The sequence below is a fragment of the Meles meles genome, chromosome 1 (genome assembly GCF_922984935.1).
Source record: "Meles meles chromosome 1, mMelMel3.1 paternal haplotype, whole genome shotgun sequence".
NCBI lineage: Eukaryota > Metazoa > Chordata > Mammalia > Carnivora > Mustelidae > Meles > Meles meles.
In genome coordinates this window covers 62,476,479-62,501,211 of record NC_060066.1, presented here as the reverse complement: position 1 = coordinate 62,501,211, position 24,733 = coordinate 62,476,479, and the positions used below count along the sequence as shown (strand labels likewise).

The window sequence follows — 24,733 nt, the reverse complement described above, 5'->3', positions numbered from 1 at the left end:
TGATGGTATTATAATCATGCTGTATGGTGACAGATGGTAGCAACACCTGTGGTGAGCATAGTGTAACATGGAGACTTGTCAAATCACTATGTTGTACACCTGAAACTCACTGTAACATTTTGTGTCATATATATGCTAATTTAAAGAGCAGGTTTCCCTAACTTTTTAAGTCTTCCTTCAACCATGATACTTTTCTCCCTTCTTTCATCACGGAGTTTCCTAAAAAATTGCCTTGAAATCTAGAACATCTATTCTGTCTTTAGTCTTTTCCATCATCCCTTGATACCTGCTATTTTACTAAAAGGACTTTCCTAATTGCCCACATCATACTTTTCCCAGTCCTGGTTTTCCTTAATTCTTTTACAGAATAGGCCTTCCTCTGATTCTCTTATCACTGACTGATACAACATGGCGACATTTCCCCTCTCCCCCTTAGATCTATCTCCTTCTCTGGATTTTCTTCCCTCTGCTTATTCTGTGGTTTTTTAATTCTATGCTATTTGCACCTGTCTGAATGTTTCTCTAGTCTTTCCTTGCCAGAGGTTTAAAAAATCATCTTCACGTGGGTGCCTGGGTGGCTCAGTGGGTTAAGCCGCTGCCTTCGGCTCAGGTCATGATCTCAGGGTCCTGGGATCGAGTCCCGCATCGGGCTCTCTGCTCAGCAGGGAGCCTGCTTCCCTCTCTCTCTCTCTCTCTCTCTCTCTCTCTCTGCCTGCCTCTCTGCCAACTTGTGATCTCTCTCTGCCAAATAAATAAATAAAAATCTTTAAAAAAAAAAAAAAATCATCTTCACGTGAGGACTCCCAAATCTCTATCGACCAGCGCATCTTTTTCACGGGAATCCATCCCCATATCCCCCTTACACAAGGCTCTTGCCTGGATCAGTGTGGAACTCAACCTGCTCAAACATAAAATCCTCATTTTATTCCTCTGTAATGGTCATGTCACTTAGATGGAACGTTTCCTTTTCACCCCATGTTCTCCCAGATCCCCTCTCCTCACACCCTACTGCCAGGTCTACAGTTTCTACCACTGTAATCTTTCCCAACCAACTTCTTTCTAACGTCACAGCCACTATCCCAATTACTTTCTATCTCTTGTCTTGTAAAAGTTGGCAGTAGGCCATTCCACTTTAAGCAGATGCCAATCTCCCTCCATCGCTTAGATTTGAGTGAGTCACTCATTGCTCTGAGGTTCAGCTCTCCATGTTCTCCTGAATTAAGCTATCAAGTTACATCCCTTGATCATGTTTTTAAGCCCCCTTATACATTCTAACACCAAGATGTTTGTTTGGGTTTGTTTTTTTGTTTTGTTTTGCTTTGCTTTGTTTTGCTTTACTTCCAATTTGTATAATAACTAGTAACTTACAAGAACACAAAAGTATTACAAAATACACAGTCACATCTAATTGTCCTAACTTTACTTTGTGAAACTATGATCCCATTTTGCAGATCATGAAACATGACTGTATATATTCAACATTTAAACCAAACTGGCCTACTGAGATGCTTAATACATCCCCAAACCCATGGTTTTGCTAATGCCTTTCCCTTTAACAAAATTTCCATCTGACTAAATACCACAATTCCTTCAAGGTTCAATCGAAGTTGCAACTGCTTTGCTAAGTCTTGCTTGATCTACTACTCAGGACTGATTTCCCTTTTTTTGAGGTACTAAATCTGAGTTTGTACCTCCTTTAGAAAATACATCCTATTCTACCTCATTTTACATTTCAGTCTTATCCATTTTAATACATTATAAATTTCTTTATGGTAGGAACTACTTCTTTTTATATCCCTATGGAACTTAGCGAAACACCTGACACATAGTTGAAACTCAATATTCATTGAGAGAATAAGTAAAGGTAAAAATGTACAACTGACTCACATCTGACTTTATACTGCTAGGCACATTGCACAGAGCAATTAACAATAATTCTATATATGCTCAAAAGTAAGATGACATTTTATTCCTCCCAAATTATCATCAGCAATTTATGTGCAGGCTCTTGTAAAGCCTCTCTCCTAAGACACGTTGTTACATTATTTTGAACAAAATAATGGAGAAGACACATTAACATAAAATAGTGTCTATCATTGGAATATTTGTTTGTTAAAAGAGGAACAGGCCTGGATCCTTCAAAAGTGAGGTAAATTACGTGGCTTTAATGATAATGCATGGGAAGGGTGCCCGGGTGGCTCAGTTGGTTAGGCGTCTGCCTTCAGCTCAGGTCATGATCCCAGGGTCCTGGGATCAAGTCCCGGATCAGGCTCCTTGCTCAGTGGAGAGCCTGCTTCTCCTTTTCCCCTGCCTGCTGCTCTGCCTACTTGTGTTCTCTATTTCTGTCAAATAAATAAATAAAATCTTTTAAAAATAATAATAATAATAATGCATGGGGCATAACCATTCAAAGGCAAATATTAGCTACCGCTACTATATAGACCTTAAAAAGAACTTTTAAAAGCTACACTGCACAAGACTATGTTGTTTAGATAACAAATATAAACTTGTGGGACAAAATAAAAGCATAACCACCATAATATTATGTTACTGTTTGGATTCAATGGCAATATCACTCATGGATTTAATGAGTACTCATTCTCAAACCCTGAGGCAGAAGTGCAAATGTAGGTTTTTGAAAATTGTGTCAAATGATGGAAGTGACATCAAGGGATACCAAACACCTACACGAAGAGAAGGAATAAAATGATTACATGAAATAAGAAAGTGGAAAACAGCAATATTCCTAAATGTATACACTTTATGTGACACTTTTTAAAGACATAGTATTAAATTAATAAATATTGTAAGCAGCCACTTAACCATTTCTTATCTTAAAATGTGTATGTCCATGAAGCAAATGCGTTGCTTTGGGTAGTTCCCATTTGGAAAACGAGGCATTCCTTAATACGCGCAGATTGGCCCTGGCGTAGGATTATTAACCCTCCAAAATTTTATAGTTCGGACCACCCATGCTCTTTTGCCTAAAAGAAGGTAGAAAAATATCAGTTTTTTAAAATATCACACCTTATACAACCCTATGTAAAACTAAGCAACATGTAGACTACAATTAGAACTGAGTGTATACAGGGCCCGTAAGAACGGTCAGTCAGTTTCAGAACGTGTTATTCACAGAAGTGCAGCACGTGCAGTCTACTGGAGCAGCACCGTGCAACGGCTTCTACAGAATTGACCCTTTTTAGTAAAAGAAATGCTGCAAGGTAAATGATGACAGCTCCTTTGAAAGGTCTCTTGAGACTTCACTTTCCTTTTCTGAGACTCTCCTCCTTGCCACTTGATCTCAGATCCCTGACCCATAAAATCTGGGTAGACGACATGAGCCTCTGCAGGACTGTTCACCTCTCCCCCATTCCAGACTCTCCTTGAAATTGCTGCAGATTAATACCCAAAACACTTTCACCCTATCAAGCCCTTGCTCAAAGCATTGCGTGGCTTCTCTACTGGCTCCAGGATGAAGTCCAAATTCCTCAGTCTAATATTCAGAGTCCTCCACAGTTTGGCTCCAGCTAGTCCTTCCACCCTTATCTACTATCAATTCCTTCTTTAGCTAAACTGGTCTCCTCACAGTCTCCCAAACTATCCTACCTTTGTTCAGATTGGTCCCTCATTTCCAATGCATTCCATCTCTTCTCAGCCTATTCAAATTCTACCCATTTCCCAACACTCAGCTCAGATTCCATCTTCTTCTTGAAGCCTGGCCAGACCTCAGCAAGCTGAAGAGCTCTTTTTCCAAACTCTGAGAGCACTTTTGTTTGGATCAGTGGCTTCTAACCTTCTTGAGAATGAAGCCCTCTTTCTAACACCGAAATATTTCAGAACACGAATGACAGACTACTTTTAATCTGCTGATTGAGAAAGCGCATAATGACAAAAAACCTACTGTGAATTTTCAGACATGAAAACGTGTGTTTTAATGAAGATAACAGAATGCCCCCCTGTGAAAAAGAGTTAAACATACACGCGGCCTGTTAATTCCTCATCCTACAGACAAAGCTTTTTGCACAAAAGCATTTGCAGAACTCAATACTAGCTCTACAGCTCCCAGGGATCTCTCAGCCACACATGGAAAATTCCACCTTCATAACTCAACTGACATTAAGTGGGAGCTTTGAATTTGGTCTCAGTTTTCGAAAAGTCTTGTCTCCCCCAACCAGACTGTGACTTCCTTAAGGCAGCAGTCATGTCATATACTTTTCTGTATTACTGCTAGATTCTGGAAGAGTTCTTTGTACAAAAACAAGACAAAACAAAACAATAAATATTGTTTTATGTTAATGTTTCCCTCCTAAGACACGTTAAGTATTGTAGGTTCACTTTTTTCACCAATATTTTATTATAACATTTCTCATACATATAGAAAAGTTAAGGGGGCACCTGGGTGGCTTAGTCAGCTAAGCATCTGTCCCAGGATCCCAGGATCCCGCCCCATGTCCTCCTGCTCCCTGCTGGGCAGGAAGTCTGCTTCTCCCTCTCCCCCTGCTCTTCCCCCTGCTCATGTTCTCTCGCTCACTCACTCTACCAAATAAAGAAGAAAAATCTTTTTTAAAAAAGTATATGGTGACTAGCCATAAACCAACCACCTAAATCTCATTATTAACATTACTCTATTTACTTTTCCCTATCTACTTCTTACAAAACCATCTTATTTTTTATGCATTTCAAAATAAGTTGCATAAACAATATACAGTCCCTCAACACTTCACCATCTACATCATTAACTAGAGTTCATGGGTGTTTTTGATTCTTCTTTCTGTGAATTAAGATGTATACATAACTCAATATACAAATTTTAAATGTGCCATTTAATGATTTTTAATTTTTTTTTTTTTAAGATTTATTTGAGAGATGGAGATTACAAGTAGGCAGAGAGGCAGGCAGAGAGAGAGAGAGAGGAGGAAGCAGGCTCCCAGCTAAGCAAAGAGCCTGATGCGGGGCTCGATCCCAGGACCCTGGGATCATGACCTGAGCTGAAGGCAGAGGCTTTAACCCGCTGAGCCACCCAAGCGCCCCCCATTTAATGACTTTTAACAGATACCTACAGTTTCGATTTCAAAGTGGGATCTAACTATTTTGATATAACTAGTTTGTTATAATAATGGAAGCATAACACAATGGTATGAAAAAGTTGCTCTGATATTAAAAATTAAGGTAGTAATATTCTCAATTTATGACATAGGTGATATTTAACTAGAATTTTAGAATGGAAAAGGAATAATTTAAATAGAAGTTTATGTCTATTGAGCACCTACTATAATGTTGAGCATTGTGTTAAGTATTTTATAAGCAGTAGTTCCTTTGTTCCTCATGGTGAATTTATGAAATATTTGTTACAACAGTCACATTTTAAAAGATGAGGAAACTGCAGCTTAAAGGTATCCAAAAACTAGCCTAAGGTCACATAGCTAGTTTCAATTTTTTTTTTTTATTACCATCTTCCATGAAAACTTTAAAAAGTGAAAACTCAAACATTTTCTAACTAGGGCTTTATCATCCTTAATCATTGCTCTGATGGAAATCTGAACAATCAGCAAACCGAACAGCCATAGGAAAAGTCCCAGAATACCAGGGCACTGAATAAAACTGTATCAGTGTATGTTGCAAATTAGCGGATGGTAAAATAAACTAGTGTACGAAGATTGGAAGCAGATGAGCTGGCTCGGACTCAGAACCTCAATCATATCAATCTGGAAAAATGGTTTACTTGCCTAAAACATAATCAACCTACCAAATTTACATCTCAGATCATGCTTTTCCTCCATGTTTTCCCATTCTTCACCAATTTGCAGGAGCACCCAGTACCCTACCTTTATTATGTATTAACTGAGCAAGTACTTGCTGAGCAGCCCAGGTACTCAGGGTACCAACAGCCGTTAGTGTGAAGGACCTCAGAGGAGGAGAAAATATCCTCCTCCTTCCACGGAGACACAGTAGCCAGTCCCAGCAGATTTTTAAAATATAATATTTCTAACTACTTAATAACAGCTTCTGTTTTTTAAGTGTGTAGTAGATGCTAGGAAGTATGCTTAGTATTTTATTTTGCTTTTTTTTTTTTCTTTTAAGACTTATTTAAGTGAGAAAAAGAGCAGGAGGGGAAGGACAGGGAGGGAGAAGAGAGAATCTTCAGCCAGACTCCCTGCAGAGCACTGAGCTCAACCCAGGGCTCTATCCCAGATCATGACCTGAGCTGAAACCAACAGTGAGACGCTCCACTGACTGCATCACCCAGGCACCACGATGCTCAGGATCTGAAATAGACATTGCCATAATACCATGATAACACTGCAACCTCCATTTCATAATGGAGAAAAAACAAGGTTCAGAGATCATAGATGATGATGATCCCGGTAATAATAATAATAACCAATGACTATTAATCACTTCCTAGGAGTCACATTGTTTTCAAAGTGCTTTATACCAATTCATGTAACCATCCTGGCAACCCTACAGGTAGGTGCTATTTTTATCTTCATTTTACAGATCAGGAAGCAGAGGCAGAGCAGTTAACTACTCATTCAGCACCACACTAGCTAACTGGTGTACGGCAGAGTCCCTCTCAAAACCCACATGTTACAGTGTTAGTAAATAGCTAACCAGCAATTTTTTTTTAGCCAAGGTTAGTCTGACTACAAAATCCACATTCTCCCCATCATGCAATACTGCCTTTCTATATTTTTAATATTATGCCTTCTCCACTTTCTTTAAGGCAAGCATCGGATGTAAATTTGTACTGAAATAACGTGTAAGTACATGATTTCAGACAAAAATGTCCTCATAGCTTTTCACCTGGAATCCTTTCTCATCACCCACCATCCCTTGAGTACAGCTGCAGAGGACCACTGGAGTCAATTTTTGAAACACAGACTCTACCATCTCACTCTCCTGGTTGTGAGCCTCTCCGTTGTTCAGCTCCCACGGGATTGAATCCAAACTCCTGAACCTCGTACATAAGGCCTTTCCTCATCTGCTTTTGGCCACTGTCTTAGCCCCATAGTTTTTGCCTCTGCACATGTCCCTCTCCAAACATCACACACACACACACACACACACACACACACACACACACACAAAATACCCCGGAGATTAGGGTTATCTTTGCCACAGCTCTGTAATTCATGTTCTTTCTTCCTTCCTGGCTTGACACTCAGTGTTTTTCCAGTTCTTTTTCAAGACCTTGGGGGTATAGCTCAGTGGTAGAGCATTTGACTGCACTTCTTTTTCAAGACCCAATTTAAGTATTACCCGTGTGCAGAAACCATCTTCGATCACCCCAGTCATAATTAGGTCCCCGCCTCTCTGCATAATATAGCCCTTGTTATAAAGTATAGTGGTCATGTGATTATAGGTCTGCAAATCACAGTAGACTGTAAACTTCTCTTTGACAATTTGATATCCGGTAAACTTCTAGACACAAATCACCACATATTCCTTGAATGAATGAACAATGCAATGCTGAATATACAGTGTGATATATATTCTATTTTTATAGATACATACATTACAGACTTTTTCACTATAGTATATACATATCCTTATTCTTGAAATTTTTCGTCTTTTAGAATGTTCACCTCCAATCATGACTCCTTACCATCTTGTAAGGAACTAAACCTAAGTGTACTAACTGCCTGATCTTTATATAATTCAGTCATTTCTTGGACTATGGGGAAGTTGCTTCATTATTCCTAAATACTATTACGTCCAATAGGAGCTGTTTCCATGAGTAAATTAATTAATTAATACAGGTCAAATGCAAATCAGTTATATAGATCAAATTCAAAATCAGCATCCAGTTGATGGAGGATGTTCTCTGGAAGGATGACCTATATAATGATAATATAAATTGGTCTGTGAAATCATCCTTTTCAAAATTTTAAAAACAGAATTTAGATACTCACTGGATCTGTTAGTGCCTTTAAATAAAATGAATGGTTCTCTTCTCTTGTAATCACTCGCCTGCATTATTTGCTTAGCCATCTGGGGCATTCATTCAACAAATATTTGTTGACTGCTTAATCGCTGCCAAGACTTCCACTAGACGCTGAGGACCCAGTAGTGAACAGGTCTACCCTTGCCTTTAGGGAACCTAGAGACTCTACTAAGCAAAACACACATACAAATAGATGTTGTACTTCCCTCACTGAAGCATATGCTTAGACAGGGTAACACAAAAATGTCTTAAGGGAGATAAATAATGTCAGTAAGAACCAAGTTATTTGGCTATGGGGGAATCCACGTTTAGAGTGTAAAGAATGTGGGTTTTGAAATCATTCTCACATGAGAACCTTCTCCAAAACAGTTACTTTGCTGTTTAAACTCTTTAAAATCAGGTACATAAAATGCAGATAAAATACGGTACGCAGAGGGTAGAACAATGTGCTCCATAAACAGTAAAAACTTAGTCGATTCATTTCATAGCCCTTAGCTTGTTAATAAGTATTCTCTCCACTCGCAATTGCCCTGAACAGTAACAGAGGCAATGATAAAATAGGTAAGCATTTTAGATTTTGATTCATTGTAAAAGAAAAGTTTCCAATTTACCTTTAGGGGCATACAGAAACATATCACCTTGGAATGTGTTTGGTAGAGTTCATCTACCTTTTTTGGTATGAGAGATTGTAGGCATAAGTGAAATTTAAAAAGCCAGCCAAACCAACAAATTACTGTAAACATAACAAGATTTCACTTGTAAAACGGGTCCTAAAACTTAACATAAGTCCTCAGCACAAATCCTTGATTATTTAGCAGTCACTGAAGACAGCAATGTGTCAGATAACTTTGCCTACCCAAAGTAAGAATGGAAAATTTGTAATTATGTATTTTTTCCTATTATATTGTATATTTGGAGCCAAAAACGGAAAATGAGTCACGCTTGGACTTTACTCCAAGTCAGCAAAGTGGACACACAGAGATACACCTCTTTATCTATATACAGCTCACTCCTGGGTGTCCTTGGCCATCGTAACAAATTAGGAATTATTTAAGGCAAAGAATCCATGAGTGAAGGATTAAGAATTAGCCAAATACTAGCACTCACTAAAGTTTCACACATCTCCCTAGAGGGAACCAGAAATGCTTCCCAGAAGACAGGACGTTCTAAGGGAGATAGAGATTTCTGATCATACCAAACTTCTGGCCCAACTAGGGAAGGGAGGTCAGAGAACTGGGATTCTCTGAACTAGTAGGCATTGGGAGTTAGCTATAGACGGTTTCCAGAGAGTCATGAATTTATCTAGAAGCCTGGCTCTGGCTCTCCAGAAACTGTGAGCCTAGTTTCAGGCAATAAGCACTGGAGTTAGCTTACTACGAAAGCTATTTATAATAAATTCTAGTATATCTGCCCAGCTGCAAGGCCCTACACATACCCAGCACCACTTTATCCTCAGAATTCACTTCCTACACCTCCTGTTCGTTTCCCTCCACTCACACTGTCTGCACAGCAACTTGTCGCTCCTGGACAACAGCACGCACGCATGCTCCCAAACCCTGGCTTTGGGAACTGCTGTTTCTATGCCCACCCCCCCCCCCCCCCACCAAATGCTACTGAAGCTGCTTCTCTTGCGTTGTACTTGGGCAATACAACCTGGTTCTCTAAGTCAAGGGAAATGTGACCAAATTTATCACCCACCCACCCATACTTTCTGACATAGAAAATTGTGACCCTGAGCAGTAGCAAAACTAGAACTGCTTTTTTAAATTTCACAGTAACACTGCTCCAATCCAAATGTGCATATAATAATGACTATTATAATGAAAAGCAGAGAGGACTTCCCATCTCCGTTTGATCCCAGAGAAGCCTAACAGAGAGAGACGGCTGATGGAATTATAATTAAGTCTAAGGCTTTGAAAACTAGTAAGAGACAATCCCTTAAAACTCAACCTATTGATACAATATGTTATGCACGGGTGACACCAGGAAGAAATCTCATATGCTCACGCACATGAGAACTTAAAGACCAGAGTATAACTGCCCCGGGGACGTGTCCTCATAATTAAGTCATTTCATCATCAAAACCTCTGCCATAGGTCCTTTTACAGCTCTGGCGTTTGCTAGGGAGTGGTGTTCTCCAGTTACGAAGGCATCCATGTGGCAGTGAAGGCACCAGTGTTTAGTATAAAAGTATCAGAAAAGGGGGGCCTGGGTGGCTCAGTGGGTTAAAGCCTCTGCTTCGGCTCAGGTCATGATCTCAGGGTCCTGGGATCGAGCCCCGCATCAGGCTCTCTGCTCAGCAGGGAGCCTGCTTCCCTCTCTCTGCCTGCCTCTGTGCCTACTTGTGATCTCTGTCTGTCAAATAAATAAATAAAATCTTTGGGAAAAAGAAAAGTATCAGAAAAGATATTGTTAGGCGATGGGAATCACATATTCTTTCCAAAGATGAATACGGTGATTTTTTTTTTTTAAGATTTTATTTATTTGAGAGAGAGACATAACACAAGTGGGAGGAAAGGGACAGAAGGAGAAGCAGACCCCCCACTGAGTGGGGAGCCTGATATGGGGCTCGAAACCAGGACCCTGGGATCATGACCCGAGCTGAAGGCAGACGCTTAACCGACTGAGCCACCCAGGTGCCCCGAATACAGTGATTTTAAAACCTAGGCTCTGTACTCAGACAGAACTTGACTCAAACACTCAACCAGATATTAGTGGTGCCAATGACAAAGCCTGTGCCTTTAAACTTGGCACTGAAGTTTCTAAGACTCAATTTTTGGTGTGTAAAAAACAGCAATAGTACTGTACAACTGCCCATTTTCTAGACATGGTATAGGAGTTAGTAAGAGCACTTAGTAAATTCCAAGTGTGCTCCTGGTTTTACTTATCCTCTTCACAGCCAGCCTGGGATAAGTTCTGCTATTATCCTCATTTTATGATGAGGAGACTGAGTCTAACAGAAGCTAATATAGCTAGCAAATAGTGGAGCTGGGATTCAGATTCAGCCTCTTAACCATCATGCTGGTAGGTCAGGAATTTTCTGACGATTAGTGAAATAAATCATGGAGAATGGTCAGCATTATGATTAACAGTAAGTTATTTTAAACATTAGCCATTATTATTATTAATTAGTAACAGGCATGTGGAAACTCTTCTTATACACAATATATAGGCAAATATCAAATCCGAAAAATATTTCCTTTATCCTTTCATGGCCTTTGCTTAAGAACAATTTATAACAGACCAATTATGTGGCTACAGGCAAACTTAAAAGATGTCAGTCAGAAATTCTTTTATTCACAATGTCCCCTAATCTTCCAGAAAGTAATCATGTGCAGAATGTAAACAATAATAAAATTAGATTATCATGTTTCTATTGACAACAGAATATTTGACCACAAATATACAAATATAGCCTTTAAAAAGCAGCCTCAAACCATAATTTTATACACATTCAGCCCAGTTTACATATTTCGTGTAAATAAGGTTTTCTCAAAAATACTCTAGTTGGATATAACTGTATTTTACTAAACTCACATTACAGAAAAACAAATTCAGATAATTTGTTAGTGTCCTAAGCTTTGTAGAAATGATAAAACAACTTTAAAATAGCTTGATAATATAAATTTGTAAAATTGAATTAACCTATCATCTTAAAATATGCAATACAAAATTAATTTTAAAGCGCAGAAAATTTAGCCACCTAATTCAAGATTGTATCTCTTATCATCTTGGAAATCTGATATACCAATCCAAAATTACTACTTGAATTACCATCAGAATTCCTGAAACCCTATTTGTAGTGAGGATTCCAACTACATCTGGTTTTATGTCACTTAAATGCAAATTCATCTGCTGTAAGACAAGTTTAAGCTTCTTTCTGAGTTTGGATCTAAATTTACAATAGAGAAAACGTAGAATTAGAGCTCTTAGTTCCACTTGCTCACACCTCTTTCTTGCCCTTCCCTATTCCTCATCCCCAGACAACCAAAAACAAACACTTGAATTAGCAATATATGAACTGACCAATCTTAGGCTCCCATAGACATAAGACAACCAAAAAAAAAAAAAAAAGATGGAAAGAATCACAGCTTTTCAAACAAGGTCTTAATCAGGTACGTAAATAAAAATCCTTTCACTGCTATAACACTGAGTCCTTCCGTAGGAAGGTTTCCCAACTACTTCTCACACTTACACAACACAGACATCAACACACAGAATCGACCGAATAGAGGCTTGAACATAAATCCACACATTAGAAATCCTCTCAGATTCAGCGCTTTAATATGGATCTAGGGAAGCAACACCAGCAAGAAGCGTAGGTCTTAAAAATTATGATTTTACAATCTCTCTAATAAGAAGTTTCTATTGTATCCTGTCTTGGAAGACTAACTACCTCCCCTCAAAATAGGCAAAACGGTTAAAAGAAAGCCACAATTGGTGTTTTCATAACTACCCATTAGTCTCCTCCAAAGCAAGCCTTAAGTGTTTAATAGTAACTAAAATATTTATTAATTCATTTGGAAACATATCACTTCTACCAGTGCTTTTTTCATTGCAACACAAATATTCATGCATGCTATTTTGTATTTTTACCTATCTATGCTTTCTATCTCAAAGAATTTATAAAGTGTGTGAAACCAACAGTTAACTACAATAACAATTCACAGAGAGGTTGGACTAGAATATAAAACACGAGTGGCTGAGATTTTTGAAATATGAAACATTCAAACAACTATTCTAACTGAAGAACATTTCATCTAGGAAATAAAAAAGCACAGTATTGGAGACTGGAGCTCAGGGTCTTTCGGTCTTTATCCCTTAGATGAACCATGAAAATAGGCACTAGTCTGTGAATACAGAACCTAAAAACATTGAGTCTTATGATAATTTGGCAGCAGACTTAAGAAGAAACTTAATATTCTCCGCCTCTCCATTCCATTCCCTTCTTGTTTGTTCTTCAGATGAAGTTATGGTTTTTGATACAGGAGATTTTCATGTTTTCTTAGCCTCATTATAGGGACAAGTGGTGGCAGGAAGTAAAAAAATGGCTGAGAGAGAGAGAAGAGAACCTATAGAAAGAAACGCGAGCAAAGCCAACAACTGTGTAAACTAAATGGAAGTTTTGTTGACCTCGTTAAGGAAGATCATTTCAACGAAGCTGAAGTAGAGTCAACTAAATATAAATCATGGCGGGGCACCTGGGTGGCTCAGTGAGTTAAGCCTCTGCCTTTGGCTCAGGTCATGATCTCAGGGTCCTGGGATCGAGCCCTGTATTGGGCTCTCTGCTCAGCGGGGGGCCTGCTTTCCCCCTCTTTATCTCTGCCTGCCTCCCTGCCTACTTGTGATCTCTCTCTCTCTCTCAAATAAATAAAATCTTTAAAAAATATATATAAATCATGGCATATATAGCTAGAGATACTTGTCATGGAGTTAGGGGAGACGATGGCTATTTCAAACGCACTCCTAAATTTTAATGAATTTCTTGTTTTGCATTCTAATTCATGGGTGAACAGTGCTGGTTTCAAAATCAATAAGATTTTCAAAGAAGTACGAGGAAAATCTATATGACTATATCCCAGGGACGCTTGCCAGACACTATAAGTTCACTAATTTTAAGCTTCACTCCTCCAGTGGTGACTGAGGGCAGTGAAATAAACATTACGGAACACGTAAGCAGCATGATGAATTGATTCACAAATTTGATAATAACCCAGAACTTTCTTATATAATTTGCATCTAAAAAGGCATGTAATGTGGATCATGAAGGAAATTTGGATCCATATTTCTAAACTATGTACTAAAATAAAACTGGGTATCCCCAACGTCTTGACCAAATTTCCCTTTACACTTTGGATAATTTATATTGATATCTTCAACTTCCCTCTCTACCATAACCTTTGCAAAGTACACCTAGGAATGAAGGCTACAAACAAAGTGAGATGAGTTACTGCATTTGTCTGAAAAATTCATTCCCAAGACCTGAGATTATTTTTTTTTTTGATAAGTAAGTAGTTTCTATTTGCCAGATTGCCTGGCTGAGCAGATTCCACAGTTATCTAAAATATTGTATTCTTTTGAACTATTTTGGTTATGCAAAAATTGTGTAAGATACACATTCTTGAATATGGACCTGACAACAAGCCATTAAATGTAAACTTTTAGAAATAATCCAACCACTTCACATGCCTTTAAAAAACAAGTCACACATCATCCACACAAGGCCTTCCTAGGGGGCAGTCCCCAACATATAGTCTGTTTCAATATTATGTGGTTCTTATTCTGTAGGAGACGATTTGCCAGTAAATGATGACAGAATGAAACTGCCTTATCCCCATTTCATTTCTTCATACATAAATTAACTATTATTATTTTGTAATTACTGCTACTCCTATATAATATGGTTCCATGCAAAATGTATGCTTAGTGCAAAAATGATTTAATCAGTCTTCTTTATTTATTAAGTTCCTTTAAATGATTTTCTTCTTTGGACTTCTCAGTGAGGAGAATGACTACAGAAGGTTTGCACCCATGGCCCCCTCTGACCCTCCTGTCAGCAACTACCTGCGTGAGAACACTGGCGCGGGGCCCATTAGCCTAGGGAGCTGCACACACCCCGACACAGGGCAGCAGCCAGGCTTCTACCTGAAGCCAGATTCCAAAGGAGAGAATAAAGGACTCCTTGATTTTTTTTATTGGCTCTATAAAATCTACTTAGATACCAGAACTGCTTTCCTAAAAACCATTCCAATTTCTTTTTGATCACCTATCAAAATGGAAAGAGTTTCATATGAGAAGCCACCTTATCCAGAGATTTTTTTTTTTTTGCTAGATTAGCAGAGTTTCTACTCGGGTAGAAGATGACAGTGACCATTTTTCATAAACACTGGTAATGAATGTAGTTACTCAAAGAGAAAAAACAGATATTTACATGTTAAAAATAATCATGGTCAGTATAAAAATGAAGATGTCTAATATGAGAAACAACTTACTTTATATTTTTCCTATTACCCGAAATTTCATAATATTACTAATTTCAAAAGGCCTCACCAGTAAACATTGGAATATCGCAAACAATTATATGGCATTTCGTTTTATTTTTTAAGAACTGTGATAAAAGATCACCATGGTGATTGGAAAATGATGGCTAAGGGTTTTGTTTACGGATAGGAGTCTAACATGGATAATTCCTTGAACTTCTAGTGAAACTTATGCTCTGAGGCTTAGTAAGGAGTAAGCACAAATATCTGTGAAGAAATTTTTCAATAAGCTAAATTAGAAATAAATACAATATAATATGTAACATATCTTTCCATATGCTGAAGTTCTAAAATTATACATAGTACCTAAAGAAATGTGCATAACAGCTAACAATACATAGGGATAGGCTTGCTTACATGTTTAGACTTAGGAGTATATGGACTAAAATAGGTATCTGCATAAAATTTACATATTCATATGTGTCAATATACAAGATAATTGTTAACAGTACTATGTTTAATGTGTACTATTTAATCTTTAAATAAATTTCAAGTTTTCTTTTACTTATTTATATTTTAATGGTCATAGCCACAAGAACATCAGGCACACAATTTTACTGGTATTTAGAAACAATCCAGTCCAATGTTACAGTCAAGCAAATTTTACTGTATTTAGTAACAAGAGGGAAAGTAAAATAAAGGAAATATTTCCAAATTTTCATTGCTCATAGAGTAAAACAATGCAAATTGATACTGTGCTCTGGAGAATGATCAACAAGGAGCTAAAAAACACTCAAAGGTTAGAAATGTTGTGCACACATGCGTATCATATGTATAGATACAATACATACGCACTTGTGCCAAATCAAACCAGCCTGTGTTATAATAATTTAGTCCTCTGCACCTCCTGAGGATGAATACCGACTCACAAGTCAAATTACGTGAAGGGGAACTAGAACGGTAGCTTCATGGGTTTGACAACTGAAATCATAACCACCTAATAACAAAGCATATACTGATGAAGAAACAAGGCGCAAGGTAAACAGGGAGAAGGCAGACACTCACCTTCGGTGCCATTGGGAGTCATGGAATTACTATTTCTATGAGAGTTATCGAGTTTGGGACCACTGGGGGGTTCACTACTACCACTCAGACGGCTATGCGGGCTGGTTAGATCCTGCATTTCCATAGACCTAAAGACAAGAAGCCTTCCGTGTGACAGATGTACCAAATTCATAACACTACTATTTAATGTGCTAACGACTTGACACCTCTGAAACCCATGCACACAAAAGTCCCTTTGTATCTATTTTCTTAGACTCCAGATAGTTCATCTTACATTTTAACTTCAGTCATGCTTTCATAACATGTGGTGCCCAAAGGTGTCATTTGCCTTACATATCCAACCAAACATTCACATGGCACTTTGAAAATCTTTTTTTTTTCTTATCCAGCTCATCAAATCACAATGAGACAACTGCATCTATTTTAATTTTCAAAGGAAAAAAAATGCAGTCATACTTTTCTTTTTCTATTGAAAAAAAAGCATTATTTTTGTAAAAGATAAATATGTAAATGGGTATAATAGGAAAAAAAATCACTTTTCTATGGAATCTGTTCCATCTAATAAATTAGCACTAGGTACTCTCTTAAATTTACCACCCAATTGTAATTTAATGGGTCTCCAAACCAAATAAAACACTTGAAGCTTATAGTGTAGTGACAGGGAAAGAGATAGTCCTGATGCATGTGTTTACTCTGGCAAACTGCTTAATTGTTCCTCTGTTTCCCTTGAAACAAATGCAGCATTAAAACATTATGATGTCGGCTCACTTGTTTGCTTTGTGGATTACATACAGCGTGCCCAATTGAAAAGGGATAAGGCCAACATACAGTGAGTCCCTGCGAGCATTAGCACTTGGAATACCTCAGCTGTCACTTATTCAGGGAAACAACAATTCTACTTCAATGCTGCAATTTTGCATTCTTACCGTTTTATAAAAACAGTTAAATCCTCCCCCATCAAAGTTCTCAGGCTCAGTAGTTACTAGTCTATAAGGTTGTGGTATAGAAACCACTCCTCATGGTCACCACTCCTCATGGTCACAGTTGCAGGATTAGCCATTTATATTTAATATTCTATTAATAGAAAGGAGGGGGCTTATTTCAAGTGACTCAAAACACACCTAGATACCCTTCTGCAATTAAAAAAAAAATCTAAGGCCCATTCGCTTTATTTTAAACTTCTGGGTTTTTCTTAAAAAAAAAAAAAAAAAAAGGTGGTATTAATGTTCCACTAAAGTGAAAACTGTTTCTGCCCCCCCAACCAGATCAATAAAAGCTAGTTATTTTAATTTAAAGGCTGCACTTCAACTTACTGTAAATAGTTTTAAAAACAGCTGAATATGAACCATGTAACTTCTAAAGTGAGCTTTTGCTTCCCCAAATCTTCTAAATCCAAACTAGAAATGTCTTACAATCCAACTTTCCTCTCCTAATTCACATTACACATTCACAGTTTACCTAACACCAGAAACTATAGCCCATAATCATTTTCAAACCCAGGCTCCTATTCCCTTTCTACATACTTAAAATTTTTTTACAAGCGCACACACACACAAATTGTTAAGTAATTTCCAACAGAGGCTGTTGCTATTAATAGAAATAATGAAGAAATGCTAGACAAAAATAGATATGGGTCACAGAAAGGTAATCTCCAAAAATGTCAAATATCCTTACCTGCAACTTGAGGAAACAGCAACATCTGAACTGGTTTGAGATGTTTGCACCTGTGATCAGGGGTAAGAAATTAGAAGCTGTTGTTAACTCTGCTTCACTGTCAGCTCTTAATTACACAGAACACATGGCTGAAAACGACAATGCTCTCTTTTAACCAAAAGAGAAAAAGGAGGATACTGCAGCAGTGAAAGGCATATTGTCTTTAAGTTGAGGTCTCCACTGTTGTTTCCTCCTGCAGGTCTACCCTCCTCCTCCCCTTGTCAGGGGGGAAGGCAGCCAAATGACGGGATAGTGATTCATCACTGGCCTATGACAGCTGCAAACGGGATTACCCCTCCCCCAATCAACATGCAAAGCAGCCTTGCCCAGGCAGCTTGGAAAAGGTGCTTGGGGGGGAAAAATAGCTATTAGCAAAATGAGTGTGTTTCACAGCAGTTCAAGAATTAATCCTCCAGCATCCTCAGAAGATCTTTCATCTTCTGCTATCACCAGCTGAAACAGAGTTCCCGCCCACCCTTTTGACTCCTGACAGTTTCTTATCCTTATCATGATGGTTTTCTCCTATATTTACTATTTGCCATTTAACATTTACTGAAACGGCTTCTGGGCGACTTTCGGGTGATGCTGGATTGACCAAAATTGGCAAAGGCAAGTTTTCAGACCCCCAAATCACATCACTGAGCCGTGTACTCATTTACTCATGCAAGTTTGAGAAAAAAATATATATATCAGTGAATGCTTATTTGCCATTGCCTGCTGAAACAGAAAAAGCAGTTTAGCTTTCCGCTTAATTTTGTCCTTCAAACCAACAAAGAGAATGGATGGCTTAATAATCAAGTCAATGTCCCAGTTAGCCAGCGTTTTGGTGCCTTTTGTCTCCAGATGAATCAACTAAGTTAAAGTGCAGGCTTTGCTAGTCCCTGCCCTTCCTCCAGAGGCAGCGCAAGCTACCAGCAGGTGAGAAGCTCAGGTGAGGGTGGGCTGCTGGTTTGCAAGCTTGGGCTAACGCCTCCCAGGAAAGAGCATTCTGAAAAATGCTTCAAATGGCTCAGAACTCCAAATCTTTGATGTGCATTTTCATTCAACCTGAACTGACATCAATTAGGGCTACAGAACAAAGATGAGAACCGAAGCATCTCAAATGGCATCAAAGTGATCCAACCGAGTATCTGCTATGGAGTCCTGTTATTTTTTAATTATGATTTATGAAATTAAGAAATTCTACCTTTCTGGCAAGAACAACGCATTGTTAGAGTCTAAATATCTTGGTGTAAGGCTCTGTGAAATTTCTAGGTCTGTGTTTCTAGAATATGTGCAGGACGAAAAATAAGAGACGCCTGAGTATTAAGTGAAAATGCAATTTTAATGCCTGCAGATATGTCATTTTGTGATAGCAGGCGTCCGTAGTTTTTGCTTAATGTTCTCACGCAAGATTAAATGTTTTCCTTTAGAAACTACAGCAATCTACCTCAAGGATAAATTTCCTTTTTTCCCCCCCTTTCCTGCTTTTATACACCTGGAATAAATTATAGGTGAGAACTAACTCAGTTTTAAGAACTCTCTTGGCCCAATTATGGGAAAGAGTATGTAAAACACACTTTCTGTTAAACGTTAAAATGCATTCCTATTTTAACATTGGCTAGATAGTATAATGTTGGAAATATAATTATAGTTTCGTTGTATACTTTGAAAGTTTGATTATACTTATATTTGTGGCTTAGCTATCATTAATTAAACCTCAAAGTCCAACTTAAAAATGAACTTCAAAATAAGGTCTTCAGTCAAACTTCAAAATAAAGCTTAAAAAAATTAAGAATTATTCTAACACGTTTTCTCACTGAAAAAAATGCATTTGCACAACAACATGTTTTTTTTTAACGCTGGCCTCAGTCTCTACTGTACTTTCATACACTACAATTTTTGAAAGCCCATATCCATGATCTTCATTTCATTAAGTATACTTCAGATATATTCTTTTGTGTCTCAAGGATTATTTAAACCATGTGTTGTGTGTTACTGTATTTAAAAATGACTCTTTAATCAAAATAACTTTAAAACAACTAATCCTCACTTAGGCTGGTCAGCTGAATCCACATCGTGGTCCAGGAAAAATAAATCTACTCTCAAGAATGCGAATGCAGACAACAATTAGACACAGATGTGAGCAAAATTAGTTACAGTTTACAAAATGCTACACTTCACATGCTTTTAGTTTTTTATGTGTAGTACAAGATTACAGTCCAGTAAGGAAACATACTCTTAATAATGACTTATCTGAAAAGAACACCTATTTCTGATTGGTGCTGATTTTCTCTTATGTTTGACACTATCTTTGGAAGTTTCTGTGTTTTAAAGGTCTAAAAGCAAGAGTGTTTCAAAAATCATTAACTAGACATATTCCCATTCAAAAAGAGAAAAAAAATTATTTCATGGTTTTCAGAAAAATGCTATTAGACATTCAGCAAACTCACATTTTCTGCTTCACATCCATAAACTTAATATGTTTCTTGTCTTCTTCTAATCTGGTATTTTTAATTCAAATGTTCCTATGAGTACAAAAATATTTCCCATAACATCACAAATAATCATCTTCTATTACAATAGAGTTACTTCATTTTAATGCTTTTTAAAACTCTTTGTATAGACTACCCACAGCAGCATACTGAGAATTGCAAAAATACAAAGAGAAAAAAAAAAGATAGCAGAACTTCGTAGAATTTAAATTCAAGAATTCTAAATTAGTAACTTTGACTTCTGATTAGTTAATGAGGTCTTTTAAGCTTGCCTTTTTTCTAATTAAATTTCTAATTCTTCACAGATGGAACTTTTGTTGATGTTCAATTTGTCTCTCTCATTTTGTTAAACCTCACATAGTACTTCGCCAATCCATTGAATAGCCACATTAAATCTGTTAATACCATGCTCTTCAACCCCAGAAATTATTTCCAGAAGGCAAACTTGCTTTGAGAGATCATCAAACAAGACTTAAGGTACACATTTTATCACATTTTCCCTACCACAGAGCTCAGGATGCCGAGCAAAATTCATGACTTTTGCACTGTTTATTATACTTTGCTAAATTACAAATCAAAAGCATCTGACAGAAGATCATGTATGAAGCCAAAAAGTTAATAATGTTCTGTGAAAAGTAAACTGTAAATGGAAAGAGATTCTAAATCTCAGCAGCACAGAGCAAATAAAATGTAGGTACTTGTCTAAATTATGGGTTTTCCATAGGCTTTTTTGCTTGCTAGAAGCAATTTTTATAAAATGACTATAATTTAAAACTTTTTCCCCCAAAAACTAAAAAGAAATTTTCAAAGTGAAAGTACTGAACTTATCTAAATAAATAGAGTTGGCAGGCAAGCTGGTTTTGCCCAACCACAGATCAACCTGAGGACTCCCAAATTTGAAAGACAATGGCAATTTTCTAATCAGAATGTATTTTATAAGACTGAGCCTTAGGCATAAATCTGCTTTTTAATTAGAACATATTTCTGCTAAAATTTTCCTCAACCAGTATTTCTTACTATGGTGTCAATGCTGTAATAAAAACCTGAACCGAAAATCGAAATGAGTTCTAGGAAGAGGTAGATGTCTTTTAAATGCTAACACTCATTTCCTTCTTTATCAAAGACTCTCTAAAATGAAGGCTCCAATACTATGACTGATTTCAACCTAAGATGCTGTATTTCAAACTTCCTCGTTTGAAGAAAATGACAAAAATCGATTCCCCGTGAAAACAAAAACAAGCCTTTAAAGGACACCGGTGCCACTATAGCTTTAAAAGATTTGTTTTCAAAATTTGCATTCATTCAGAATGTTGAATGAAATACTTTTGCTATCTGATTAAATGGAAGGGATTTTATTCTCACTGCAAGTGTTTCTGCTTTTCCCAATGTATTCTAATATGAATTTTCGCATTCAAATGGAAATTTTCTTTTGAGAAAATCATTTATCATGTCTACGAAACTCACAGAGCAGTTGACTTCCTTTTGGCACTCTAAAACTGAACAGTGGCTCAATTAGGCTTCTCTGTCTGTCACCGCGAAGAATTTTTCAGGATTGAAAACCCATGGCTGTTTGCTCATTTACTAAACACTCTGGGCCTTAGGAGAACTCAAGCAGCAAGAAAGTCAAGTATCAAATATTTGATAATGCAAAAAAGCATGACTATTCATAAATACATGTCCTCAAACCTCCAAACGGTGGGCGAAAAAACTCACAGAAGCCTAAAACAAAACCTACTCTGAAAGACACATTAGAAAAAAAAAAACAAAAACCCACCCAAACCCCATAAAACTACACTTTGGGCTTAACTGCTGACTTTTTGTACCCCTTGTCATTTTAAGAAATGCAACATAAAAACACTTGTCTAAATTCAATGACAGGTCTGAATTTATTGAATTCCTGCAAAAGCTACTTAAATGTGTTCAAAAACTCCTCCCAAGAAATATAAACCCATGAGTCATTAGCAATATACTGATTTTAAATGACAAATATTTTAAATGGTCATTCAAAAGTTTAAGAATCTTGTTTTTAAATTTCCAGGTCCATTCAAGTCATATAAAGTGTCAATAATTGAAAAGTATATTAACTTAGCAAATGTTTATTATTTCACCTTTTGAAGATGAATCTGTTTAATATAACGTTGGGGAAATTTGTTTATTGAAGCCAAAGGATTTCCTCCCTTAAAAAGTGGTATCAATTGATTTTTGTTACCTGCTGTCCTTTCAAAATGTTAATTCTTTCCTCATTTTCTCCTATCAACCAAAGGTGCAGAGGAAAAGTTATCTGTGTTGCAATGCACATTATTTACACACCTTTATTGCTTTATTCAATATCACAACAATATTGGAGGTTTGTGCAATACAGGAGAGATATGAAGTAATCTCCCTACAAGAATATAGCCCTGTGTTATATTTATATCGATCACAACAGTAATTGCTAACAATTAATTTGTAATTATCTCTTAATGATGCTAATCGCTCAGCTAATTTGGGGGTTAAGAACTATACTTTTATGATGGCACCCTGTGGCTGGTCAAGCACTACGTACAAAGTGTCATAACCGTGCCCATGCCCTCATGTTTTTATTTTAAAACAAATCCAAACAATACTAAAAGCGCTCCTGTTATCTTGGGCTCTGCCCACAGGACAGCTGTTGTCAGTCGCTACAATTTTTCAAACAGTCAGCTCGTACTTACAGCGCTTACATCCGCTGCATCCACCAGTTTAATGGGCTCCTTCGAATTTTCTGGTTTAGCAGACCTCCATTCCTTATGCAGATTGGCTCCTGGGTAAGGACGCGTGAGGGCTTTTAGGAGCTCCCAGCGGAGCCCGGCGCTGCTGGGAGCGGGGCGCCTCGGGAGGGGGAAGCCCGGCCGCGGGGACAGCCGCCTGGCCGCTGCTGCAGGCTCGGGCTGCCGAGCGACTGAGCAAAAACGCGTTCCCCAGAAAGCAAACCGCCACAGTGGACGGCAACAGGAAGGCTTAAAGTCGGAAGTGGCACTGGAGAGTTTCTACCTCGCCCCAAACTCGGAGCCATCAGCTCCCACCGTTCTGTTTAGGAACCGCTTTGAGCCCTGCGCTCTTTCCCCACCAAACAGCAGCGGCAGATAGCATCTGAGAACCCTAGACAAAGAAACAGCAGAATCTCATCCCTCGATTTGTTTGCGCAGCCTTGTAGGTCTGCCCGTGGAGCCTCGGGGCTTTTTTTGTTTTTGCAACGCGAACCACAGCTATTCTCTTGTTCTAACCTTATTGGTTTAAATGCAACAATTGAAAGGAGCCCTGCTCCGTCTGACTCAACCTTGCTGCTTAAAAAAAAATTTATTATGTAAATGAACGCGCCCCATGCTATCTGAATAAACAGCTGTGAGAATAAGTTCTCTGAGACACTGTCAACACACGTCTCCTGCTACAGCAGCTACCAATTACGAGCTTTGGGGAGTAGTTACACGTTATCTTTTATACTTTTCCAAAACGTTTTTCAGGCCCTGAAACTTGGGGAGTCAACTCTTTTCTTTTCTCCCCCCCCCCCCCGAATGTACCAACTAGCAGGTCTGGGAAAAATTAAAGAAGAGAGAGCGAGAGAGAGAGAATGGCCATTTATATATTAAGTAGGTAAAGAGAGAACAAGCAAACGTGTAAACTATTATCAGTTTAACAATGAAAGCCCGGATGATGATTCTGCAGTGATTTCTAGAATGGCTAGTTTTACAGAAACAATTTTGGGGGGGGGGGATATAATATTTCAGTGTTAAAATTTTACAGTCATTTTTGGGAAAAGATTTATTTTATCTAGAACTTTTTCTTTACGCTTTGTTCTCTTAAAATTTTTTTAACTAAATTCACAATCTATATATAATCCATAACACTTATCTAGGGACTCGACCTATTCATATTAGGATGAAATTACAGCTTCAGTTTAAAATGCTTACTTACTATCATGTTTTAGGCAAATAATAACTGTGGGTATTAGCTCAACGACAACCGTTATATTGATTTCAAATATTTAAGGAAGGTATCACTGATGTGCCTATTATATTTTAATTTGCCAGCTCCATACCAAAGTTCAAAGGCAAATGTTTATTTTGATACTACTCACTTATCATAACCAGTCTTGTACTCTAAATTAAAATCCTTAAACCCATTGGATTTTCTTTCAAACTATTTCACCATTACTGAGAATACTATTCTATGTATTCGATTACTTTATTCATAATAAAAAGCATCTTTTTTTTTTAAGGCTCTTGCTTTGGTATGAAAGAATATTTTAAAAATCACAGTAAATTCTTATGATTTTATGATACCTTTCCAGATCATGAACTAATAAAACCGACACACACAGTCTTACCTTTTCTTTGCTAATTTGTAAATGAAAGCACCATTCCCATGCAACCAAAACAAAAAGCTTCTAATGAACAAAATTCAGTATGGACTTTCTCCCTCTCTCCCCCCTGAAAGGATGCCAATCTAAATTCCTCAGAAGAGAAAGCTTTGTCAAACCTAAGAGTCAGCTTAAACTGCAAACTCACCTAGGATTTCATTTTGTATGATACCAGCAA

General features: G+C 37.6%; 1 protein-coding gene across 1 annotated transcript in view; it reads right to left on the bottom strand.

The window, feature by feature from the left end:
• The window catches only part of EYA1 (EYA transcriptional coactivator and phosphatase 1), a 178,046-nt gene extending 154,877 nt beyond the window's left edge, over positions 1-23,169 (bottom strand). The window contains exons 1-3 of the mRNA XM_046013512.1: positions 22,871-23,169; positions 17,665-17,714; positions 15,991-16,118 (exon numbers count right to left, since the gene is read on the bottom strand). Of these exons, the coding sequence (XP_045869468.1) occupies positions 15,991-16,114 (124 nt within the window). The 5' untranslated portion in view covers positions 16,115-16,118; positions 17,665-17,714; positions 22,871-23,169. The remainder of the gene's footprint in view (positions 1-15,990; positions 16,119-17,664; positions 17,715-22,870) is intronic.
• Between the last annotated feature and the right edge of the window lie 1,564 nt (positions 23,170-24,733).